Genomic DNA, 26078 nt, shown 5'->3' with positions numbered 1-26078 from the left:
GAGAAAATCTCGCCAGACGGATGTCAAAAGGATCCTTACATGTGATTAAAATCGCATCAATTAAGAAAAATCGCATCAAAAACGGATCAATGGTTAAGATACCTTTGTGCGATTTCGGACCGTTAAAATGGGACCATTTTTTAATGGTTGTGTGTGACTCCAGCCTAAACTCTGCTGTGGCAAGCAGCATACATGTATACACTCATTATCACCAACACATGACAAGTACTGGTATTTATTACAGCACATTAAGCAGCTGCTTCTTCCCTTCATGTTATATTGTTCCATTTTTTATATATATACACTACATGTAGTTTTTGGAATAGCACTGGTCACATTTTAAGGCTATGTGCACACGCAGATTTTAGTCCTGCGTATTTTTCCACATGGAATTTGAAAAATCCGCAGGTCAAAATACCTGCGGTTTACCTGCGGATTAGCCCTGCGGTTTCACACCTCACAATGGTGAAGGTGTGAAACCGCAGCGGAATTCAAACAAAGAATTGACATGCTGCGGATTGTAACCCGCAGCAAATCCGCGCAGAAAAATCCGCAGCATGTGCACAGCGTATTTGGTATTACCATTGAAAACAATGGTACTGTACAACGCAGCAGAAACTGCTGCGGACCCGCAGGGCCAGAAACGCTGCAGATCCGCAGCAGAATCCGCAACGTGTGCACATATCCTCACTATTCTTGTCATGGTGAACCTGTCGCCGGACTAGCTTCCCATTACAGGGCATTGCCACTTGCATGTAAAAATCAGGCCTCCTGACAGGGTAAGGGTGTGTTCACATGTCAGATTTCCTGGGCATTTTTGCTGCAATAAACATAGCAGTTTACAGTAAATCCTTACAGATTTGAAGCAGTTTCATATCTGTAGCATATTAATTCTTTCAAGGATTTTGCAGCGTTTTTCACCCATTCTAATGACTGGGAAAAAGTACGTTAATAAAATGGATAAACAATGTACTAAAGGCATTGCAAAATGCACATTTTTTATGTTGCGTTTTTTTTGCCAAGAGACACTTTTTGATTCAGAAATGTCTACCGCAAGTACTTAGAGATTGTCCACTACTTTTCCATTGATGGTGTATTAGGATAGGTCATCAATGCCTGATCGGTCGGGGTCCGACACATCTGCCGATCAGCAGCTCTTGCACATAAGCCCCAATTGATTTCAATAGGGGGCAGATGTGCAGTACCCTACCGCGGCCACTACCAGAAGACGGAGCAGCTCTACAATCGAGTAGTCCAAGCCAGTGGCAGCTGCCGTGGACGCCTTGAACAGCTGATTAGCGGGGGTGTGAGGTGTCAGACCCTGACAGATCAGACATTGATGATCTATTCTAAGGAAAAAGTAGTGAATAACTTCTTTAATGTGTGTACATCCCGTAACACTGACAAATCTAATGCACGTAGCGAAAATACACTAAAAGTGCATGTAATTCTTGCATGACTGTAACAAATGTTTTGTCAAAGCCAAATAGCAGGAAAAATCTAAATCAAAGCCACTTTATTTAAAACATAACACACCAAAAAGAGACAAATACCCAATAAAAAACGCACTAAAACTGCAATGAATTAATATGCAATTAAACTAATTGATCTAATAGGTGCAGAAAAGTTGCAAATGTAAGGGGGTGGGATATGATGTCTCTTACGCCTCCCTTCCCACTGATTGTTTTCCAGTCCTTTATGTTTACAAACATGTTTTTATGATACGGTAATTGCCTGCGGTACTGCTACATGTATAATTATGTATTACTGCTCATTATTTATGGTATTGCCACTTGAATGTGTTACTATTGTATGGATAAGTGTATATATTGCCTCATGTTCTTCTATGATAATAGTGTGTGTATATTATGAGTCATTTGTATATGTATAGGTAGGGAAAGCTAATGCATCCTTTATTGGAACATTAGAGGAGGGCACTCTTAGTACTGTATATAGTTTCCCCATAGGCTGGGTAGTTGTAATTATGTTGTGGGCCACTAGGTGGGGGTATACAAGTGGGGCCTGGTAGTAGGTTCTTAGAGGGTTAATTGTAGGAGGGGCTGCAGAGAGTTAAGGTTAGTGATGAAGAGTAGTTTAGTCAGATGGGCGCCAGAGTGTCCACATGGGCTATAGGCCCGGACAGCTTGGCAGTCACGTAACTTTAAGTCGTTATTGCCCATGGTCACTGTGAGTCTTAGCAGTGGGTCTGAACAGGAAAAGGAAGATGCCGCATCTTACCGCCTGGTCCAATACTTTCAGGGCAGAAGTTGGCTGTATTAAAGAGATGAAAGGAGTTGGAGCTTCGACGAGATCAGTACAGACGGGCCGGATGCTTCACTGGGGGTCACCAAACGTAGTGATTGATGAATTCACGTCTGGGGCGAAACAGGCTGAAGGAAATGTCATTATAGTGAGGTCAGGCCTGGAAGGAACTGGGAAGCAGTCTAGTGCGGTACGGTCTGGACGTGTACTGCACAGAAGTGACAAGCAAGGGAAAGATCAGGAAGCAAGCAAATGTTATAATGTACCAACTGTGGATGTAACATGCGAAATCCTAAGTAAAGAAAGCGTTAAAGTTGTCTCGGACTGTGTCTCCATTGATGGGGGTCGCCTAGAAGAGGAACCGTTATGGCCTGGGAAGTGCCCGGGTGAAGATGACTAGAGATGCAGGTATGCCAAGGAGCATAGTATTGTTTCATGTACAGGAAGGGCTGGGCGCAGCTGCCACCAGAGTACAGGTCACGACTAAGGTCATGGTCCTCCCTTACACAACATTAAAAACTCCCCAAATACTTATCATGGAAACACTGTGTCAGAAACACTAGGAACGGAAAAAGCATTGTTACCACGTAAAGTGACACGTCAGATATAAAAAAAATTGGCCTGTCCAGGAAGGTTGAAACAGGCTTCAATGGGAAAGGGGTGAAAAAATAACTAAACTTTTTTTTTCCCTCTCAATTTTAATATCGAAATGTACTGGTAATTTGAAAACTGTTATTAATAGGGTTATTACACTACATTGCTGCTTTCATGGAGAAAACTGGTGATAAAGTGGTTAACAAATGCACAGATCCAGAGCCCTTGTGGGGAAAGCAGACAGGCCGTCTGTGACCCTTGGGACAAAGGCTATTATTTTCTCCTATACAGCGGTCATAGAGAGAGGGAGAATGTATCGTGAACAGTTGGAAAATCACACTTACTGTATAAGCCATGTTCACACGTTGAGTTTTTGCTGTGGTTTTCTCCAGCAAAACCTGCTGCAAAAAAGCAGGTTTTGCTTGTTTTTTGCTGCATTTTTTTCCTGCGTTTTTGCTTGGTACATTTGTCTCTTGTGCATGTTGATAAAGTTTATTGGCAAAAACAAATCTGATTCCAGTCATCAGGGTTTTGCTACAAAAACACAGCAAAACCTGATTACATGAGTTTTTCAGCGTTTTTTTTTCTTCACCACCCATTAATTTCTATGTGTGAAAAACACTGAAAAAACACTGAAAAAAGTGACATGCTCTATTCTGCAAAACTCAAGGTTTTGCACAAAATACTGAAGACAAAAAAAACAAGCTGTATGCACGTGATTTCTGAAATCTCATAAACATAGCTGGTACTGCAAAACGCAGCTAAAATTAGAATAAAAAACGCACAAAAAACGCATACGCGTGAACATACCCTAACACATATCTAGTTTAAAAAGGAAAAAAAGTTGTTATTCTTTAACCCTTACTGCCTTGGCCAATTTTGGATGAGGGTTTAATTATTTATTTATTTTTTTAAGTTGTAATTTTAATTAACAACATTCATTTTATCATATCAGGTTCAGAGAAATGGGAACAAAATGTCCAATTACAGACATACCAAACAGGTTTTTTTCTCTATTTTAAGCCAGTTTCACACGTCAGTGTCTCCAATACGTGTGGCGACAGTTTTCTCACGTACCGGAGACCCTGACATTCGTAGACCCATTCAAAAGAATGGGTCTATGCACATGTCAGCATGTTCTCACCGTCCGTTTGTCCGTGTGCAAAACACGCAGACATGTCCGTTTTCACCCAGACACTAGGGTCGCAAAACGTGTCGCACACGTGCAAACAGAGAACAGTGCACACTGTCCTCCGTGTGCATGGACAGCCACCGGGGAAGTATTGCTACTGTAAGCAGTGTTTTCCACGCTGGCAGGTGCTGAACGCAGCTGTCATTATTCTCCCCTGTTCGGTAGAAATCTACCAGTTTTTCCAGGGCCCCCAACCTCCACCATGTTTTTATTGCTACAGTAGCTTTATAACCTGATGTCGATGCGCTATAGAGTGGGTGGCTCACTGGGTAGCATGGACACCAATCTATGCAAAAGACAGAAGCGTCAGCCAGATGCAAACAGCTTCAGTGAGAACAGATTAGATTAACTAGGACATTCATTTTCTCACCAAAACTGTAATCACTCAAACCAATCCAAAAAAGTCTTATGGGACTTTCCTTCCTATTAACTGCACTGAGTACACCAACATGTAAGAATAAACACATAATTCACGTACTAGTCTAGCATTCTCATGAACATATGTAACTATGGGTGCAAAAGTATTAGACAGGAAGAATGCTGTCAAAAATAGGAGTGAAAGGGATGGTTTGAAGGTCAAAGAAATTTTAATCTAAATCCCTATCTATTTAGTGCTGTAATCTAAACTAATTTCTAATATGCTTGCATTAAAAATTCACTGCTGTTCCCGAACTACACTAGCTAATTGCAATTGTGTTTTTTCTCTACTTCCTGTATGTTGACGCTTCCTTTGACAATCGCGGTGCATCTTGGAATATTCAAACAACTCAACTCAATAATGAGCTGGCAACACAGAAGAGAGCTCACTGTTAGGGTATGTGCACACGCTACGGATTGTAGTGCGGATTTGGCCGCGCGGATTTTGTAAAATCCGCAGGTAAATCTGCAGGTCAAAAGACCTGTGGTTTTACCTGTGGATTGCTCTGCGGTTTTGCCCTGTGGTTTTTCATCTCCTCAATGGAGGAGATGGCAAACCGCTGCGGAATCCGCAGAAAGAATTGACATGTCAATTCTTCCTGTGGTTTCAAAACCGCAGGAAAACCGCGCGGAAAAATCCGCACCGTCTGCACAGCGTTTTTTTATTCCCCTTGGGAATAATGGTACTGTACACCGCAGCAAAAACTGCTGCGGACCCGCAGCGGCCAAATCCGCTGCGGAACCGCAGCAGAATCCGCAGCGTGTGCACACACCCTTAGTGCGCTTTGTCAAGATACCCAGTGTTCAGAGACCAGCGCCGCCCCTGTAAGTGACATCACTTGCAGAGGTGGCGCTGTTCTCTGCACACCACCAGATATTTTGACCGTGCACACTGACAGTAAGCTCTCCTCTGTGTTGCCTGCTTGTATCGAACTGGCAACACACATTGCACAATAAAATCGCGCAGAGACTAGCCCGGCCCCTGAAACGAGCATCACTGATGATGCTTTTCTTCAGGGAGTGGGCAGAGGCTGTGACGGTGACCACAGCCTCTGTCTCCCTGATGACGCTTCATTTGAGTATTACAAGATGCACTGGGATTCTCAAATGAAGCATCATCGTCTGTAGATATAGTCTTGTGCAAATCCTTCTGTCTTTTCATGTAAATCCAAATAGACTTGGTGATGTTGACATCAGGGCTCTGTAGGGGCCAGATCATAACTTCCAGAACTCCTTGGGGCCTCAATTATCAAAACTGTCTAAAGGAAAAACTGTCTTTGCTGCCCATAAAAAACAATCAACGCTCAACTTTAGTTTCTTAAACAGGTCTGGTACAATCAAAGCTGATCTGTGATTGGTTGCAATGAGCAACATGGACATTTTGTCTTTTAGACAGTTTTGATAAATTGGCAACCTTTTTCATTTTTTCCAATTGTAATAGTTCTTAGTAACCTTGGCTGTATGTTTGGGGTTATTGCCTTGCTGTAGAATAAATTTTGAGGGAATCTGATGCCTCCCTGATAGTATTGCATTATGGATAAGTATTTGCATGTATTTCACGGGGGCGAAAGAATTGTTATGAATGAGTCACCGTAGGAGGCAAAAGCAGAAATACAAGCTAAGTCCAGAAAACCAGAGAAGTTGGCAACTATCAGATTGCAGACCCCTGAACCTATCAACACAACTAGCAGTAGCCGTGGGGGGTTCCTACGAAGCCCTAGACCCCTCGATCACAGCCGGAGAATTACATAGGCCTAAAGAAAGAAAGGGGAAATCTAAACTGCCCCAGAGCAGACCCCAAAGCAATAGGCAGCCCCCAACATATAATGACGGTGAAGCAAGATGAAAATACTAACACAGACAGAAAGATAGACTGAGCAAAGACGGGGCCCGCAACTATCTAGATAGGAAAGGACAGGAAGGCTGCTGTCTGCAATCTGCCAAAACCCTATCAAAGACATAAGCCAACAAGCTGATATGAAAAAGGCCCTGAAGCAGCTAGGCTTCAAAAACTAAATCAGCACTCAGGTATTTTCAGAAGACAGAGCTAAATGAATTCAGCAACCCCAGCAGGGAATGGCAGAAATCCAGAAAAACAAAGCAAAACAAAGTCAAAGCACAAAAGCAAAAGGCCGAGCAGCAAACTTAGCTTTAGAGGAGCAGGAATTCAGACTGGTCTCCAAGGATCCCACAGAGAAATCACCCGCAGGGCAGAAGGGCGTCGGCAGCCTTATATCCAGTCCGTAACTCCACTCAGCCAGTCATCATCATCAGCCTCAGGTGTTTGATAATCAGGCTCACTACCTTTCTTTACCAGAAGAGGGAGTTCCTCGGGCCTCAGTAATGAAGGGGAAAATGAACTCACAACAGTACCTCTCCCTTGAGGAGGGGTCACCGAACCCTCAACTACGCCACCAGGGTGATCAGGGTGAGCCCGATGAAAGGCACGCACCAATCTTTTGGCATGAATATCAGAGGCAGAGACCCAGGAATTATCCTCCTGACCATAACCCTTCCACTTAACCAAATACTGGAGTCTCCGTCTAGCCAGATGGGAATCCAGTACTTTCTCTACCTCATATTCCATGTTACCTTCAACCAATACAGGGTCTGGAGGTGCCACCCCCGGAACAACAGGTTCAACAAACCTCTTCAACAAAGATTTATGGAACACATTATGGATTTTAAATGTGACAGGAAGAGCCAAACGAAAAGAGACCGGATTAATAATCTCCACAATCTTGTAAGGTCCAATAAATCTAGGCTTAAACTTAGGAGAAGCCACCTTCATAGCAATATTTTTTGATGATAACCACACCATATCACCAACCTTAAACTGGGGACCAATGGTCCTATGTCGGTTGGAAAACCGCTGGGCCTTTTCCTGGGAGAGAGATAACTTATCCACCACTTGGTCCCAGATCTGGTGCATTCTCTCCACCACAGTGTCAACACCTGGGCAGGCAGAGGGCTCCACCTGCCCTGAAGAAAATCGAGGATAAAACCCAAAGTTACAAAAAAAGGTGACATCAAAGTGGCAGAACTAGCTCTATTATTTAAAGCAAATTCGGCCAAGGGCAAAAATGAAACCCAATCATCCTGATCAGCAGAAATAAAACATCTCAAATATGACTCCAAGGTCTGGTTTGTTCTCTCTGTCTGCCCATTGGTCTGAGGGTGAAAAGCAGAGGAGAAGGACAACTGAATTCCCAGCCTGGAACAGAAAGTTCTCCAAAATCTAGACACAAACTGGACTCCTCTGTCAGATACAATGTTCTCAGGAATCCCGTGCAAACGAACCACCTGTTGTAAAAAACAGGGGCACCAACTCAGAGGAAGATGGCAACTTAGGGAGTGGTACAAGATGAACCATCTTAGAGAACCTATCACAAATCACCCAAATAACAGTCATCCTCTGAGAGACAGGCATATCAGAGATGAAATCCATTGAAATATGGGTCCATGGCCTCTTGGGGACAGGCAAAGGCATCAACAACCCACTAGAGCGAGAACACGATTTAGACCGGGAGCACGTTCCACAGGACTGCACAAAATTCCTGACATCACGAGACAAGGAGGGCCACCAAAAAAACCGACTCACCAGATCTCTAGTACCAAAAATACCTGGATGACCAGCCAAAGCAGAGCAATGAACTTCAGACATCACTCTCTTCTTCCACTGGTCAGGAACATACAACTTTCCACTGGGACATCGCTCAGGTTTGTCCTCCTGGAACTCTTCCAGAGCACGTCTCAAATCGGGCGAGATGGCAGAAAGAACTACCCCTTCGCCTTAGATGGTAGCAGGCTTGGTCACCACAGGAGAATCAGCAAAGAAGCTCCTAGAGAGGGCATCTGCCTTGACATTCTTTGTTCCAGGAAGAAAAGAAACCACAAAATCAAAACGTGTAAAAAACAAGGCCCACCTAGCCTGTCTAGGGTTCAAGCGCTTAGCCGACTCTAGGTAAATCAAATTCTTGTGGTCAGTGAGGACCACGACTTGATGCTTAGCTCCCTCCAACCAATGTCTCCACTCCTCAAATGCCCATTTCATGGCCAACAGTTCCCTATTCCCCACATCATAGTTACGTTCAGATGGAGAGAACTTTCGGGAAAAGAAAGCACAGGGATTCATTTTAGATGTTACAGGATCCTTTTGGGACAAAACAGCTCCTGCACCAATCTCAGAAGCATCCACCTCTACCTGGAATGGAAGTGAGACATCAGGTTGCCGCAAAACCGGGGCGGAGGTGAATCTTCGCTTCAGCTCCTGAAAGGAAGAAACAGCCTCCGGAGACCAATTTAACACATCAGCACCCTTTTTAGTCAAATCAGTCAATGGCTTGGCAATACTAGAAAATTTTGCTATAAATTTCCGATAAAAATTAGCAAAACCCAAAAACTTCTGGAGGGCCTTCAAAGAAGTGGGCTGAACCCAATCGTGAATGGCCTGTACCTTGGCCGGGTCCCTTTGAATAGTTGACGGGGACAAAATAAATCCCAAAAAAGAAATCCTCTGTACTCCAAAAAGGCATTTAGATCCTTTGACATACAGGGAATTCTCCCTCAAGATCCGGAACACAGTCCGAATATGTTCCACATGAGAATCCCAATCCTTGGAGAAGATCAAAATATCATCCAGATAGATAATCAAAAATTTATCGACAAAATCTCGGAAAATATCGTTCATGAAGCACTGGAAGACAGAAGGGGCACTAGTGAGCCCAAAAGGCATCACCAGGTACTCAAAATGTCCCTCCGGAGTATTAAACGCCGTCTTCCATTCATCCCCATGCTTAATGCGAATAAGATTATACGCCCCCCTGAGGTCAAGCTTGGTAAACCAGCAAGCACCTTTAACTCTGGAGAATAGATCAGAAATCAGGGGTAACGGATACTGATATTTAACAGTAATTTTGTTGAGGGCACGATAATCAATACAAGGTCTTAATGATCCATCCTTTTTGGCTACAAAAAAAAAAACGGCACCTAAGGGTGACGAGGATGGTCTAATATGACCCTTCTCCAACGCCTCCTTAATATAGGATCGCATAGCCTCGTGTTCGGGTACAGATAAATTGAAGAGCCGACCCTTGGGAAATTTACACCCAGGGCTCAGTTCAATTGCACAGTCATAACTCCTATGAGGAGGCAGGGACGCAGACTCATTCTCACTAAATACATCATAAAAGTCCGCCAAATAATCAGGAACATCATGCGACTGAGGAGAGGTGGAAAACACCGGAGCCTCACTAAAGGCACACCGACAACCCCAACTCACCACAGACACAGATTTCCAATCCAAAACTGGATTATGAATCTGTAACCAGGGAAACCCCAGAACAATAGTATCATGCAGATTATGCAACACCAAAAATCTGCAATTTTCTTGATGGTCTGGGGCGACCTGCATTACCACCTGGGTCCAAAACTGGGGTGTATTTTTAGCCAAAGGAGTAGCATCAATCCCCCTCAAAGGGATAGGCGTCTGCAGAGGTGTCATCGGAAATCCACAACGTTTAGCAAAATCCAAGTCCATTAGGTTTAGGGCTGCTCCTGAATCCACAAAAGCCTTGGCGGAAAATGTGGACAGGGAGCAGATCAGAGTAATAGCCAGAAGAAACTTAGGTTGAACACCCCCAACAGAAAGCGTGTGTGCAAAGCGTTTCTCTCGTTTAGGACAGACAGAAATAATATGCGAGGCATCTCCACAGAAAAAACACAACTTATTACGCCTTCTGAACTCCTGACGCTGCTCTCTGGAAAAAACTCTATCACATTGCATAGGTTCAGACATTTGTTCAACAGGTGGCAACACCTTTCGTGCAGCTTTGCGTTCGCGCAAACGCCAATCAACCTGAATGGCTAGTGACATAGAATCGTCCAGACCAGAGGGAACAGGAAATCCCACCATAGTATCTTTTACGGCTTCTGACAACCCCTTCCGAAAGAGAGCAGCCAAGGCATTATCATTCCAGGTAGTAAGTACTGCCCACTTTCGGAATTTTTGACAGTACAATTCTGCAGAATCACGACCCTGGCTCAATGCCAGCAGGGTCTTTTCAGCCTGATCAATGGCATTAGGTTCGTCATACAACAACCCCAAAGCTTGAAAGAATGCGTTCACATTAGTCAGAATAGGATCATCTGGTTTCAAAGAAAACGCCCAATCCTGGGGATTGCCACGCAGCAAAGAGATGACAATTTTAACCTGCTGCGCGGAGCTCCCTGACGAGTTAGGCTTCAAGGCAAAAAATAATTTACAATTATTTTTGAAATTCAAAAATTTAGACCGATCCCCAAAAAATACATCAGGTGTAGGAATCTTTGGTTCAGCAGCATGTGAATGAGCAAGGTAGGCGGAAATTCCCCGCACTTCCGCAGCGAGCTGCTCCACACGGACAATTGCTTTATCTCCATTGAGAGAAAAAAAAATTCCCCCTACGGCCTCAGAGATATAGAGGAAAAAATATACACTTTTTTTTTTTTTTTTTTACAATTCTTTCCTGCTATTGAGTACCCTAGAATCTGCGGTATGGCGGGTGATTCTGTTATGAATGAGTCACCGTAGGAGGCAAAAGCAGAAATACAAGCTAAGTCCAGAAAACCAGAGAAGTTGGCAACTATCAGATTGCAGACCCCTGAACCTATCAACACAACTAGCAGTAGCCGTGGGGGGTTCCTACAAAGCCCTAGACCCCTCGATCACAGCCGGAGAATTACATAGGCCTAAAGAAAGAAAGGGGAAATCTAAACTGCCCCAGAGCAGACCCCAAAGCAATAGGCAGCCCCCAACATATAATGACGGTGAAGCAAGATGAAAATACTAACACAGACAGAAAGATAGACTGAGCAAAGACGGGGCCCGCAACTATCTAGATAGGAAAGGACAGGAAGGCTGCTGTCTGCAATCTGCCAAAACCCTATCAAAGACATAAGCCAACAAGCTGATATGAAAAAGGCCCTGAAGCAGCTAGGCTTCAAAAACTAAATCAGCACTCAGGTATTTTCAGAAGACAGAGCTAAATGAATTCAGTACACCCCAGCAGGGAATGGCAGAAATCCAGAAAAACAAAGTCAAAGCACAAAAGCAAAAGGCCGAGCAGCAAACTTAGCTTTAGAGGAGCAGGAATTCAGACTGGTCTCCAAGGATCCCACAGAGAAATCACCCGCAGGGCAGAAGGGCGTCGGCAGCCTTATATCCAGTCCGTAACTCCACTCAGACAGTCATCATCATCAGCCTCAGGTGTTTGATAATCAGGCTCACTACCTTTCTTTACCAGAAGAGGGAGTTCCTCGGGCCTCAGTAATGAAGGGGAAAATGAACTCACAACAAAGAATATATCGAAACGTACGTTGGGGTGGGTGGCAGATCCAGGTGATTCCCCTAATCAGGTAATGAATCTTTATATAGGCATTTAGTTGATTGCAAAGGCTAACAGTAGTCACATGCATTTTGGGTATTGGGTTTGGTCCTTTGAAACAGAAAAATGTAAAAACTAAAAGTTATTATGCAGACAAGATTCATAGAACATGTGGCACTAGGCTTTTTATTTTGATTTATATAAAATCATGATCTGATTATGCTGTGGCATTTTGATAATATGTTGTAGCATTAGCACCTTAATTTAATTCAGTTGGTAGTTTTGTTGCTGCTATATACTAATAATTTATTTAGGCACTATAGCACTTTTAATATCAAAATCAAATACCAATATCAAAATATGTATTAATTACTGCTTTATTGGATGTCTGTATTAACACTTTGTTATATCTATATGGATTAGCCCGTATATGAACCTTAATACATTGTGTAGCTTTGATTTATACCTATATAGAGAGATGGAATCAAATGGGAACTGTTTGGCTAGAGGCATCATTATAATTGGTTTTGTCAACATATCAAAAAATATTTTGTGTAAAAATAATAAAATATATATTCTTAAACTATAACATTCCTGTGTCTGTCCAGTTCAGTGGGTAGCCTTGTTTATATACAGTGGGGAAAAAAAGTATTTCGTCAGTCAGCAATAGTGCAAGTTCCACCACTTAAAAAGATGAGAGGCGTCTGTAATTTACATCATAGGTAGACCTCAACTATGGGAGACAAACTGAGAAAAAAAAATCCAGAAAATCACATTGTCTGTTTTTTTTTCATTTTATTTGCATATTATGGTGGAAAATAAGTATTTGGTCAGAAACAAGCAATCAAGATTTCTGGCTCTCACAGACCTGTAACTTCTTCTTTAAGAGTCTCCTCTTTGCTCCACTCATTACCTGTAGTAATGGCACCTGTTTAAACTTGTTATCAGTATAAAAAGACACCTGTGCACACCCTCAAACAGTCTGACTCCAAACTCCACTATGGTGAAGACCAAAGAGCTGTCAAAGGACACCAGAAACAAAATTGTAGCCCTGCACCAGGCTGGGAAGACTGAATCTGCAATAGCCAACCAGCTTGGAGTGAAGAAATCAACTGTGGGAGCAATAATTAGAAAATGGAAGACATACAAGACCACTGATAATCTCCCTCGATCTGGTGCTGCACGCAAAATCCCACCCCGTGGGGTCAGAATGATCACAAGAACGGTGAGCAAAAATCCCAGAACCACGCGGGGGGACCTAGTGAATGAACTGCAGAGAGCTGGGACCAATGTAACAAGGCCTACCATAAGTAACACACTACGCCACCATGGACTCAGATCCTGCAGTGCCAGACGTGTCCCACTGCTTAAGCCTGTACATGTCCGGGCCCGTCTGAAGTTTGCTAGAGAGCATTTGGATGATCCAGAGGAGTTTTGGGAGAATGTCCTATGGTCTGATGAAACCAAACTGGAACTGTTTGGTAGAAACACAACTTGTCGTGTTTGGAGGAAAAAGAATACTGAGTTGCATCCATCAAACACCATACCTACTGTAAAGCATGGTGGTGGAAACATCATGCTTTGGGGCTGTTTCTCTGCAAAGGGGCCAGGACGACTGATCCGGGTACATGAAAGAATGAATGGGGCCATGTATCGTGAGAATTTGAGTGCAAACCTCCTTCCATCAGCAAGGGCATTGAAGATGAAACGTGGCTGGGTCTTTCAACATGACAATGATCCAAAGCACACCGCCAGGGCAACGAAGGAGTGGCTTCGTAAGAAGCATTTCAAGGTCCTGGAGTGGCCTAGCCAGTCTCCAGATCTCAACCCTATAGAAAACCTTTGGAGGGAGTTGAAAGTCCGTGTTGCCAAGCGAAAAGCCAAAAACATCACTGCTCTAGAGGAGATCTGCATGGAGGAATGGGCCAACATACCAACAACAGTGTGTGGCAACCTTGTGAAGACTTACAGAAAACGTTTGACCTCTGTCATTGCCAACAAAGGATATATCACAAAGTATTGAGATGAAATTTTGTTTCTGACCAAATACTTATTTTCCACCATAATATGCAAATAAAATGAAAAAAAAAACAGACAATGTGATTTTCTGGATTTTTTTTTCTCAGTTTGTCTCCCATAGTTGAGGTCTACCTATGATGTAAATTACAGACGCCTCTCATCTTTTTAAGTGGTGGAACTTGCACTATTGCTGACTGACTAAATACTTTTTTTCCCCACTGTAGATATGTGTGTAATAGAGAATGCCAAAACTATATACCGTATTTTTTGCTTTATAAGACGCACCTGATTATAAGACGCACCCCCAAATGTGGTGAAGGAATAGAGAATTTTTTAATAAATGGGGTCTGTCTTATAATGCCAGTGTCCGTCTAACAAATCATATAGGGTATATGTCCCTCATAGCCCCCCCACCCTAAAATTAGCCCCCTTAATCTGGATATGGCCACCTTATATTGAATATAGCCCCCTTGTGCTGGCACACGGGCCCCCTGTGGCTGGCACACATCACCCTGTGGCTGGCACACTGGCCCCTGTGGCTGGCACACATCACCCTGTGTTAGATATCGCCTCCATGCTGCTGCTTTTAGTAAAATAAACTCTTTCCTTACCTTCTCAGCGCTGTCCCTCCTCATGTCTCCCTCAGTGTGGTTGAGCTCCTCCTCCACTTCCTGGTTCTCAGAGCCGGTCATGTGATTAGCACAGCAGAGTGCTGATGACAGCAGCAGCAGAGACACCGGGAGATCAGCGCTGGAGGAGGTAAGGAAAGAGTTTTTTATTTTACTATGGGAAGCAGCATGGGGGCGATATCTAACACAGGGGATCATGTGCGATCAAAGGAGGGCGAAGGCAGCTAGAATATGCACCGCTCCCCCAGCCAGTCACCGTGGTGCGGTTTCAGCACCATGGTGATGGACAGCGGCAGTGCATATTATATGAGCGGGAGCAGGAGATCAAAGGCTCCCTTCGGCAGCTTTTACCAGCTCACAGCACCGCTCCAAAGCTGCCCCCACCTCCCCTGGACCCTGCAGTACATATATATATACACCCCCTCCCCCGTATATTCGGATTATAAGACGCACCCCCTACTTTCCCCCAAAATTTGGGGGAACAAAAGTGCGTCTTATAAAGCGAAAAATACGGTATGTATCATCTTAAATTGTTCTCGGGCAGCACATCATCCTGTGTAAGCAAGATGTGCTGCCGAGAACATTGATCTACTACCGATCATTCTGTGTGCATGGGAAATGCATTCAGCTCGTATAATCGGGCTATTAAACAACCACGTCTATGGAGAGGAATATGAATAACCTTTACATAAATGGTCCATACAAAAAAAAAATTCTCTAACTGTTTCATGTAAATATCGATCCGTTCTATCAAAAGTAGACATCAGAATAAATGTGCTCTTTTTAGCAAAGAGATTTGGAGTTTTGCAATTCTCTTTATGCCCCTCTAGCTATCTTGATGTAGGCTGACATGATGACAGGCAGCTGGACATTGACACAGTGTGGCAATGCACTACTAAATCTAACAGTATTGCAATACTCTATAAATACGAAGAGCATAATTTTGGAAACGCAGCCTATTAGGGGCTTTGTTAAGTCTAAACAAATGTATACCGTAGGTTATTGATCATTGGGTACTTCAAATATTTATTTGTGATTTCAAGTAATATATTGGCTTATACATATGGTCTAAAAAACTCTTAAAGTCTGCAGCAATATATATTATGCGCACATAGCTACATATACACATACCGCAAGCAGAAATAGTCTATGATTAACTTTACCATTGGCATTCCCTGAACATTGCCCTCACATTCTTCGGTAACTTGGTTCCTGTGTACCTAGGGCGTGAGATCAATGCAGTACAATACACATAGCTGGACACATCCCGATACTCCCACTGAATCATGCACTAAGTACAATCCATAAATGTAGTCACTTTCATGTTTATCTGCGTCATTCTTCCCCAATCAGAAACTGATTTGCTACCAAGCAACAAGCCCCGTCTTGGAATCCTGTCCACTACTACAACACCTGATGAGACCGTGATGTTTGGAAAGATATGGAAGGTATTTATGGGACCTCGGTGATGAAATGCAGTGTGACATCGGTGTGTTGGTTACTGTTATAATCGCTGTATCCCTGGATTATTGCAGCTGCTATTTTCATCTCAGAGCTTCTATTCTATTGAAATCTATGTTTTACAGGGACACATTTACAGTGAAAAGTGAAACGAAAACTAGAATAGCGTTGCAGCTAATGATAGCGAGTATAGTCGTTGCTCTGGTTTTCCCGAGCATGCTCGGGTGGTCTCCGAGTATTTTGGCATGCTCGGAAATGTAGATATCGTCGCCTCAGCTACATGATTGGCGACTTCTAGACAGGCTGCATACATGTGTGGAATGCCTGTTTGCTTGGGAATTCCCATATGTATTCAGCCTGTCCAGCAGCCACAAATCATGCAGCTGAGACGACGAAACCTAAATCTCCGAGCACGCCAAAATACTCGGAGATCACACGAGCATGCTCGGGAAGAGCAACGAGTATACTCGCTCATCACTAATTGCAGTTAAATCTTGGGCACTAGAGTTCCATGTCGGTTTATCATGGCCAGTAAATCAGAGTATACAAACTCAAGGGGACCTGATAGATGAGCAATGATTCTCTCAAAATTGAGTCCTTTTTTATGGAGTTCACACTTGCAGAATTAGTAACCAAAAATGCCCGTATGAGTGTCAAAACATGGCACTTCAATTAATTTAATTTTCCAATGTGTGAAACGCTCATACGGATACTCTCAATTTATGGATCTCTTCTTGGAACAGATGAGATCCATAAATTAATATAAAATACAATAAGTTTATTATAAAAATATTAAAAAACCATTGAATAAAAATAAGTAGATACTATGGAATGCCTCAGAAAAGGACACACACCCTGCATAAAATACGAAGTGATCCAGTAGGTACATACTGTAGATTAACGGCAAATTAATAGATGACATAAATCCAAATCCAGTGTTTATTAGAAAAGCACTAGGATTCCCCTTCTAAGACACCTGCCAGGACCTTAGATCACCCTCCACAGCCGTTCCCTAAGTGTCAAACATATACAAATTGGCATAATTACCTAATAGTGCAATGGTCACCAGAGCCAAGAAATACAGGGTGTTGAGTCCCTTCACCCCGAGGCGCGTTTTGCTTCGCTTCTACCGGGGACGTCTTTGGGAACGGATGTGGAGAGTGATCTAAGGTCCTGGCAGGTGTCTTAGAAGGGGAATCATAGTACTTTATTAGTAGACGGTGGATTTGGAATGATTTCATCTATTAATTTCACATTATGCCATGCACCTATTGGATCCCTTCAGATTTTATGCCAGGTGTATTGTGCGGCCCTTTTCTGAGGCACCCCCTATTATACACTTATTTTTATTTATTTTTTTAATATTTTGATTAATAAACTTATTGTATTTTATATTAATCTATACATCTCTTCTGTTCCTGGGTGAGAGTATCATACTTTGGAAAATGGGTTGTTATATAAATAATTGAAGTGTCATGCTTACAGAATTATGTCCCTCTAGTAATTTTTTTTTTTAAGTAGAACCTAATCCTCTGTTGTAAGAGACTACAGTCCCGGTAGAAATTAAATTACAAGAACATTATGAAAACTCAGAGCAGCACAATTAAGAATCGGCAGCAATCAGTGGCTACCCCAAAGACTTAGTAGGCCTAGTTTATAATATTGTGCTTATTTACATACTTACATGAAAATAGCACTTTGTCTTCAAAGAGACAAAAATGTTAAGTCTGGGTTATTTTTTACCAAATAATACTTAACCATTATTTAACAAAAGTACATTTGGTGGAATACAAGCCTATAGTGATGAGCGAGTATACTCATTGCCCGAGTTTTCCCGAGCATGCTCGGGTGTCCTCCGAATATTTTGGCATGCTCGGAGATTTAGTTTTCCTTGTCTCATCTGCATGATTTGCGACTTGTAGGCAGCCTGAATACATGTGGGAATTGCCTAACAAACAGGCACTCCACACATGTATTCAAGATGTCTAGCAGTCGCAAATCATGTAGCTGAGAGGAGGAAAACTAAATCTCCGAGCACGCCAAAATACTCGGAGACCACCCGAGAGTATACTCACTCATCACTACAAGCCTAACCCTAGCTTTACGTAATATATACAATATCAGCATGTATATACGTAATACAAATGGCATCATGTATATATTAATACAATAAAGACAACTAAAAGTACATATGCAGTCAGCTACAAGTATAAAACTATTGTTGACTCCCATTCATCTTTCTTCTTCCACATACAGTATGTTCCTGTAACAAAGGAGACAGAATTCCCATATTGGTAGTAAGATGTCTTTTAGGATGACCACAACCTACTGTATATACAGATGTTTAGGGTTGTCTATATAACAGATGGGAAAGCCGCCATTTCAATACAGACACACACTGACCAGCACAATGTCACATCTCATTCCAGTCTTTACTTGTATTTGCTGCTAAACCTTTTCTTGTTTGTTAGATCTTTTACATGAGGTGCTGTAAACAACTATATAATATGCTTCAATCTAGATGCCGTTTATAATTTACTGGTTTCATCATTGTTAAATTAATTTTTTAAATGATTCCGATGTTTACTACTGTGATCCATAAGGATGGGCCATTCTTGCTTCCTTCTGCCCCGTACAGGTACATGAGTGGGTAACATCATCCCTTCGCTTATTATGATAGTTATTGAATGCAGATATTCTTACACACTGGAACAACACTATTTGTGGTAAGGCAATTATTATACGTACTATACATGAGCCATTATTAGCGGTTGTTATGCAAAATAAACTTTGGCCACATTTGCTGTTATATCTATGACTAGCGAAGGGCTTGACATATCCCACAAGCCAGGAATCCAATGTAACTTGAATTTTTTTTTTTTTTTTACATCAGACTTCTAAGGTCGTTATCTATTTATTTCTATGAAAGATTTCATTGCCTAGCCTTAAAAAAAACAAACAAAAAAAAAAACAAAACACAGGATACAAAAGTTTGAATCAAGAATGCAATTACCATATTAAAAATTAGAATAACAAATGATCCTTAAAGCGGATAAGTCACCGGACTTCACAATAAAAAAGGAATATGGTACATTATTAAAAAGATCTCATAAACCTGATGAGACCAGTGTTCTTACTTTGAAAATCATATCTCAATGGCAGTGTGATTCTTTTTGAACAGTTCCCTGCCTTCAGCTCTTGCTTCAGGAGTACACAGTTTTAAGTTGTAAAGTACGGTAAATATACCAGCCTCAACCCAGTGCATTAATTAGACTTCTATGTCCTGCTGATTAGTGATGAATGAACATCTTCACAGCAAGCATTATGCGATCACGCTCGTGTGCTAACCGAGTATCTTCGACGTGTTCGAAAAATATGTTTTGAGTCGCAGCGTCTGTATGTCTCTCTGCTGTTTGACAGCCGAACACACATGTGGGGGTTGCCTGTTTGTTAGGCAATCCTCGCCTGAGTTGTGGCTGTCTAACAGCTGCGAGACATACAGCTGCAGGGACTTGAACATATTATTCTAGCACACTAAAGACACTCGGTTAGCACACAAGCATGCATGGATAACACCTTATCCATCTGGCTAATCGGTACTCGGATGCGTCCGCTCTTCGCCAGTCCTTACATTGGCTGCCCATTCATTATAGGATCCAATTCAAAGTACTTGTTCTCACCCACAAAGCTCTCCACAGTGCAGCACCCCCTACATCTCCTCCCTCATTTCTGTCTATCGGCCTAACCGACCGCTGTGCTCTGCAAAAGACTTTCGACTAACCTCTGCACTAATCCGCACCTCCCACTCCTGACTCCAAGACTTCTCCTGTGCTGCGCCAATCCTCCGGAATGCTCTACCCCAAGAAATTATGAGCAGCCACAATTTGCATAGCTTCAGGCGCTCCCTCAAAACTCATTTGTTCAGAGCAGCCTATCACGTTCACTAATCAAAGTCATTTTATGTGTAAGTGTGCGTGTGTAGCCCATTCACCAGCTCCATCTATCCCTCACTCCCTCAAGATGTCTCGACCATCACTGTAAATACATCATTGTAAATACACACCTGTACTTTGCATCTCCCCCACCTCATTGTAGATTGTAAGCTCTCACGAGCAGGGTTGTTTTATTTTGCTTTAATTATTGTATTATTGTTAACGTTACTTACAACTGTTGTGTTTGAAATGAAACTGTTATACTGAAAAGCGCTGCGGAATATGTTGGTGCTATATAAATAAAGATTATTGTTATGTTCGCTCATCACTACTGCTGATCAGACCTGACAACACGGGTATTAAAACACCACTCAGACAGAGACCAGCCTTTGACTGCATTCTGTCAAGCCCCTAGCAACCATGCTTAATCCTATTAACAACTGTCTCTCCTAAGATCAAAACATGTATCCCTTTGTTAGCAGTAAGCTGTTTTGTTAGGATGTAGCCTGGAAAATCTGACATTAGAAAATGCAGCCTCTCATTTCTACATAAAGCGACCTGCTAGCTTTTGAAAGTTTCTAAATATCTTCTTTGGTCTCACCAGAAAATGCATCTCTAGATTTCTTATTCCCCCTCTCTGCTAAGTTTGCAAAAAGGCAACTGTGCTTAAAAAGAGGTAAAGACATCAACATAGCAACAAATGATATACAGAATGGTGCATTTAGGTTGTGCTTGGCGCACCGTCAAAAGGACGCAGGCGCCGCCAAACGCATACTGCGCACGGCCTCCGTCCTCAGTGATAAAGATAGGGGATGCATGCAGTGTCATGCGCCCGGAGGCGGAGCTACCGATGGAGGCGCGGCAGGGGCGGGGCTTAGCGGAGGCCGTGCACAGGCCGTCGCTGCGCCCTGAAGCGCAAATGTGAAACCGGCCTTACACATTCATGACAAGCGATCCAGAGACACAAAACGAATACCTTAAAAAAGAAACAAAATGAAAAGAGAGAATTTTGGCAAATTGTGAACTCCGAGCCGCACCTATTCATTCAGAAAAAAAAAATGAAAACTGGAAGTCGGAACTTGATAAATAAATTGTCATTGATGCTGATGGAGGCTATAGCAAGTCTCTAGGCACCTGTTTAATATCTTTACTAGAGATGAGCGAAGTTGTTCAGATTTTGTCCCTGAATCTGATTTTTACATACTCGGGCCATATTCGAACAATATTCGTGCCGAATATATTTCTTATGATCGGTTCCGAACATATTCGTTAATTTCCACTCCCATTGACTCTAATGATGTTCACTGTTTTCGACGAATACTGCAAAAACGATAGTTGATGCCGATCATATTCAGAAGCGAATCCGAACAAATTTGCTCACCTCAAATCTTTACATGTTGCAACCATCGTGAGGGTTTAGTACGAACAATCAATAGTGAGGTTCTTCTTACAGTTTGAACCACTGTTGGCAGCAATACATTGAGTTGTATGCAATTGGGAGGGCTGCAGCTGTTACTTAATAGTTAAAATCAGAGTGGCCCAGGCCTTAATCACTGGGCAATGATCGGGACTAGTGATGGGTGAGTAGCATCGTTGCTCGGGTGATCTCGGAGTATTTTGGGGTGCTCGGAGATTTAGTTTTGCTCGTTTCAGGCTGAATACATGTGGGAATTCCCTAACAAACAGGCATTCCACACGTATTCAGGCTGTCTAGCAGTCGTAAATCATGCAGCTGAGACAATGAAAACTAAATCACCGAGCATGCCAAAATACTCGGAGGACACCCGAGCATGCTCGGGAAAACCAGAGCAACGAGCATACTCGCTCATCACTAATCGGGACAAAACGTTCCTGCGATCAATCTTTCAAGTGATCACGCAATAAATCCTTAAATCAGTTGTCCAGGACTTTGATATTGATAACCTATTTTTTAGATATTTTTGACCTATTAGTTCAGTGGTGATCCAGAAACCGGTAATGCTAATAGCTGCTTGCAGGTCTTGCAGCAGATCGAAGTTTGGAGCCGGGGTACCACAAATGTGCAGTGGCCGCTCTCAGGTACTGCAGATCAGTTCCCATGCACTTCACAGCTCTGCCCAGTGTAGTTTTATTATTAGCGTGTGTGTATACATATATATATACTTTAATATTAAGTCTTGCTTAGAGTGTGGCCATCAGACAATGGGCCACTTGGCACAACGTCCTCGGTTCTGTTGTTACTAGATTCAGAGCCAGTACTGGAACATGACTTTTTATTGCTAAGTCTTGTGACCAAATGTAATTGCAGATCTGTCATTGTCTAAAAGCCTTTAGTTACCCACACAAACACAAATTCTACATTGGTCAGCAGGCAATCGTAACTCTTATTTTGATGACAGGTGCATTGTGTGAGCTTCCAAATCCTGATAACATTCAGGCCACCAGTTACATCTATTGTTGAGAAAATGAATTATATCTCAGCACTCATTGTGTGTAGGTGATGCCCTCTGAAGGAACATTATGAGCACATACTAAAGGGACTAAAAGAAAAATCATCAAAAGTGAACAGCAGTTTTTCACTATACATTTCTAATGGACGAAAATGTGAGCTAGAGAGATCATTTCACCTGATGAACGAGCATTTTGGTTGCTCATCGGGTGATTAGTAGCCTGTTTACATGGCAAGAGAATTCTGAAATGGGCATTCTTAAAAACGCTTATTCACAATTATCTTTCAGTCTAACTGTGAGGTGGCTATATACATTAGCGAAAAATCAAGCCAAACACTAATTTTGAACATAGTAGCTCCCATTTACCCAGCGAAGGGCAGAAGAGTCCTTTTTGCCACCTTCCTTGCATTGACACACCTATTTTTTTACTGTATAGGAAGCTAGTCGGGGAAAAAGGGTCAGTGCAAAAATGTTTGCTAATTGAAAGCTATTGGGTGGCACATATAGGATACATTGGACATGTTGGGGAATAATGCCTATTTATACCTTCCGACGTACAGGCCGAACATGTTGCAAATACAGAGAGTATGTGAGAGTCACCAGAAACTGGAGATAAGTCACTCTGGGCTCATGCACATAACCGATTGTCTGTGATGGGTGCTGTCCGTGGTTTTCGTCAATAGCACTCATACCCATGATATTTTACAGGGCTAAGCACTTGTCCAATTTTTCCTAGGACTGAGTGGTCTGTGGAACAAAATCGGAGACGTGTCCGATATTGATCCGAGTGTTTGTGATAAAAATCAGACCCAAGTGTGGTACAATTTTCACGGACTGCCAGAATGGAGAAACTTTTTTTTTTCTCTCCACATCAAAACTGATATCACTCTGATCAAACTGTGACCAAAGTCTGATGAGAATGACAACCCTTTCGGTGACAACTAGCCTCCCTGAAAAGCTTCACACCGATCTCGCGCACAATTGTGTATTGTGTATGTCACTCCAAGGAAGGTAATGTAAATGAAGCTTTAAAAACAGTATATGTAATATTATACCAAGTCCAAAAGCTTTTCTACAGCATAAAGGAATGGTAAATCCAGCTGTCATCCTGGTGAAGAGCTGTCCGTCCATCAATGACATAGAGAATGAGGAAGTGAAGGTGGCACCTGAGCCCATCGCAGCCAATCACGAGTCGCCCTCACTTCCACATTCTTCCAGGTGTCATAAAAGTTAAAAGGATCATTCCATACAAAAATTGATTTCATGACGATCCGATTGTTTTAATCTTCCTAATTTGTTTTTGACAGCGTCAATTTGCAACACAGAACGACTGTGGCTTGAGGCAGAGCTAAGCACCACTGCAATACTAAGTATTCCATATCCGCCCGAAAATTAGCACGGACTAAAAAATAGAACAAAAATAAGAGATAGCAGATGACGGAGACCCTCCTTCATTTACAAAGAAACCAATGCAATCTCTGCAGCCCTAATGTAGGCTGTGTAGTTTACCTACAGTCAAGCAATGGAAGCAGCTGACCACTTGGAGAACGCCTTTGATACGGTATAAGTGTCCGACATAACAAAACATAATACCAAACAAGAAATGAGATGGCATCCTGCACACTTACCGGTTTTGGCATGGTTGGTTCTTTCTCAAAGTCTTGCCAATTCGAAAATTCTAGATTCCTGGACCAATATTTCACCTGGAAACAAAAACAAAGGGACTAAACTTAGATTTGTAAGTGTCTTTATGACACGCGTTTACAGGATGTGAGGATTATTATGGGAAGCAGCTCATTTAAGGTTTTGAGGTAAGGTCTATGAATCATAAGTTGGACAAGTCACTATGAAGGAGCGTGCCTCACCCAGCGGCAGAAAGTCCAATTACAACCTTTAAAAGGTCATTTCCACCACACCCATAATGCTGAACATACTCAGGGTGGCCGCTTTCCACATACCCATTGAGCATGTGCTGAGGGCGAGCTCTTCAGTTAGGAATCTTACTATGCTCCTTATTAATTAGCACCCAGCGGACCCCTGGCACATAGGGGAGGCAGAGCTCCAGGTCACATTGGTGCCAACCTGCCTCGTATCAACAGCAAGATACCGCCCTAATCGCCACTCTCCACTTATCTGACACCCAAATGTTTCCACAGTAGCAGTACTAGATATGGGGACATGTGGGAAGGAAGAACTCCCCATTTTCTCAGTCTATCATATAACAACCTTCTAGGTGGATGCCATGTGCGGGCACTTGGCCTTACTGACTGCCATGTGTTTCTCACAAATACACTGTGGCTACCAGGTGAATGACCCCTTATTTAGGCAGAGTTCAGCGGGAGGCAATGCTCTGTGGTAGAAGTGAAGCAGGCACTCGGAGGCACTCGGCAGCCCCACCTCTACCTGTCTGACAAGTAACTTGTTCTGCCACTTTCTACCTGTGCAGTGGATAAAATGGGCTCAGACGCTTGCCATGCTCTGCGCACACAGAGGACGTGCTACCTGGGTTATGCACTATGCCAGACAAGCATGGCACCTCGGCACACACGCCAGTTACAGGAGTCACACTGCCATGCACAGTACTCCTCACACAGGGTCAGTACCCCACAGAGGGTCAGTGCTACCCACCACAGGGTCAGTATTATTCACACAGTCAGTTCTACCCACCACAAGGGTGTTACCTACCACAGGGTCAGTACTCTCCATACAGAATCAGTACTCCTCACACAGGGTCAGCACTTCCCACACAGCATCAGTACCCCACAGAGGGTCAGTGGTCCTCATACAGCGTCAGTACCACAGAGATTCAGTATTCCTCACGCTGGGTCAGTACTGTTCACATAGGGTCAGTGCTCCCCACAGAGCGTCAGTATTCCTGGCACAGGGTCAGTCCTCCATATGGAGCATTACCATCCATACAGGATCAGTAGTATTCCCCACACATGGTTAGAGTTAGTACCCTCCCTACAAGATCAGTGCCCTCCACTCAGGGTCAGTACCCTCCGAACGGGGTCAGTACCCTCCACATAGCGTCTGTGCCCTCCGCACGGGGTCAGTAGGCTCCACACAGGGTCATACTTCCCCCACACAGGGTCATATTCCCCCCACAGAGTGACTCCATACAGGGTGACTATTCTCAGGGGTCCTCATGCTGGTGGGCTCACCACAACAGGTGCGTCCCCTACCAGCTCCAGCGCATAAGGAGAACTGTGCCCCTGAGGCTGCTGGCACTAAAGGTCCGCCATCCTGGTGCCACCCGCCGCCACCGGGTTCTCCTTACTGAGGGTACACGGGAGAAATATTGCAGCACAGACACTCACCCCAATGCCAGTCACTGCCCGAGGTGCCCTGCTCTCCCCGGGTGCTCCTACTGCAATATGGCTGCTGAGTGGCAAACTTAGTGCGGCAGGTCCCTCCCTCCGCCCTCCGGGCCGCCACTCCCTCGGCTGCGACCTGGTGTCACTACCTGGCTGCCTCTCCCTCCAGAGCCGCACGTCACCATAGGAGAAGCGCCGAGGAAACCTGCCGTCAGAAGTGGCCGGCAGTGTATCCCTATGGCGTAGCACCCAGTGGCTCTGCCACAGGTGGGTGACGGGGCACAGACCCAGGTGTGACACCCATACCCTACTGCGGGCAGGACCTTCTGCACAATGCTGCCACGTAACCCACCATTATGACCCAGGAGACTGGCACTGTACCAGCCTGAGCCATGCTCTTATAGGACTGGCACACTGCCACAGTAAGGCTGTGTGCACACGCTGCGGATTTTGCTGCGGTGT

The 26078-nt window shown here is 43.4% G+C and overlaps 1 protein-coding gene across 1 annotated transcript in view; it reads right to left on the bottom strand.

Moving 5' to 3' along the window:
• The window catches only part of EZR (ezrin), a 125786-nt gene extending 100057 nt beyond the window's left edge, over nucleotides 1-25729 (bottom strand). Inside the window, exons 1-2 of the mRNA XM_073575688.1 lie at nucleotides 25620-25729; nucleotides 23928-24002 (exon numbers count right to left, since the gene is read on the bottom strand). Coding sequence (XP_073431789.1) covers nucleotides 23928-23939 — 12 coding nt within the window. The 5' untranslated portion in view covers nucleotides 23940-24002; nucleotides 25620-25729. The remainder of the gene's footprint in view (nucleotides 1-23927; nucleotides 24003-25619) is intronic.
• Between the last annotated feature and the right edge of the window lie 349 nt (nucleotides 25730-26078).

This window comes from Dendrobates tinctorius, unplaced genomic scaffold, assembly GCF_039654945.1.
Source record: "Dendrobates tinctorius isolate UK_male_01 unplaced genomic scaffold, ASM3965494v1 ptg000046l, whole genome shotgun sequence".
In the NCBI taxonomy this organism is placed as follows: Eukaryota; Metazoa; Chordata; class Amphibia; order Anura; family Dendrobatidae; genus Dendrobates; species Dendrobates tinctorius.
The sequence above is the reverse complement of the archived record's forward strand: the minus strand, read 5'-3'. Positions and strand labels throughout refer to the sequence as shown.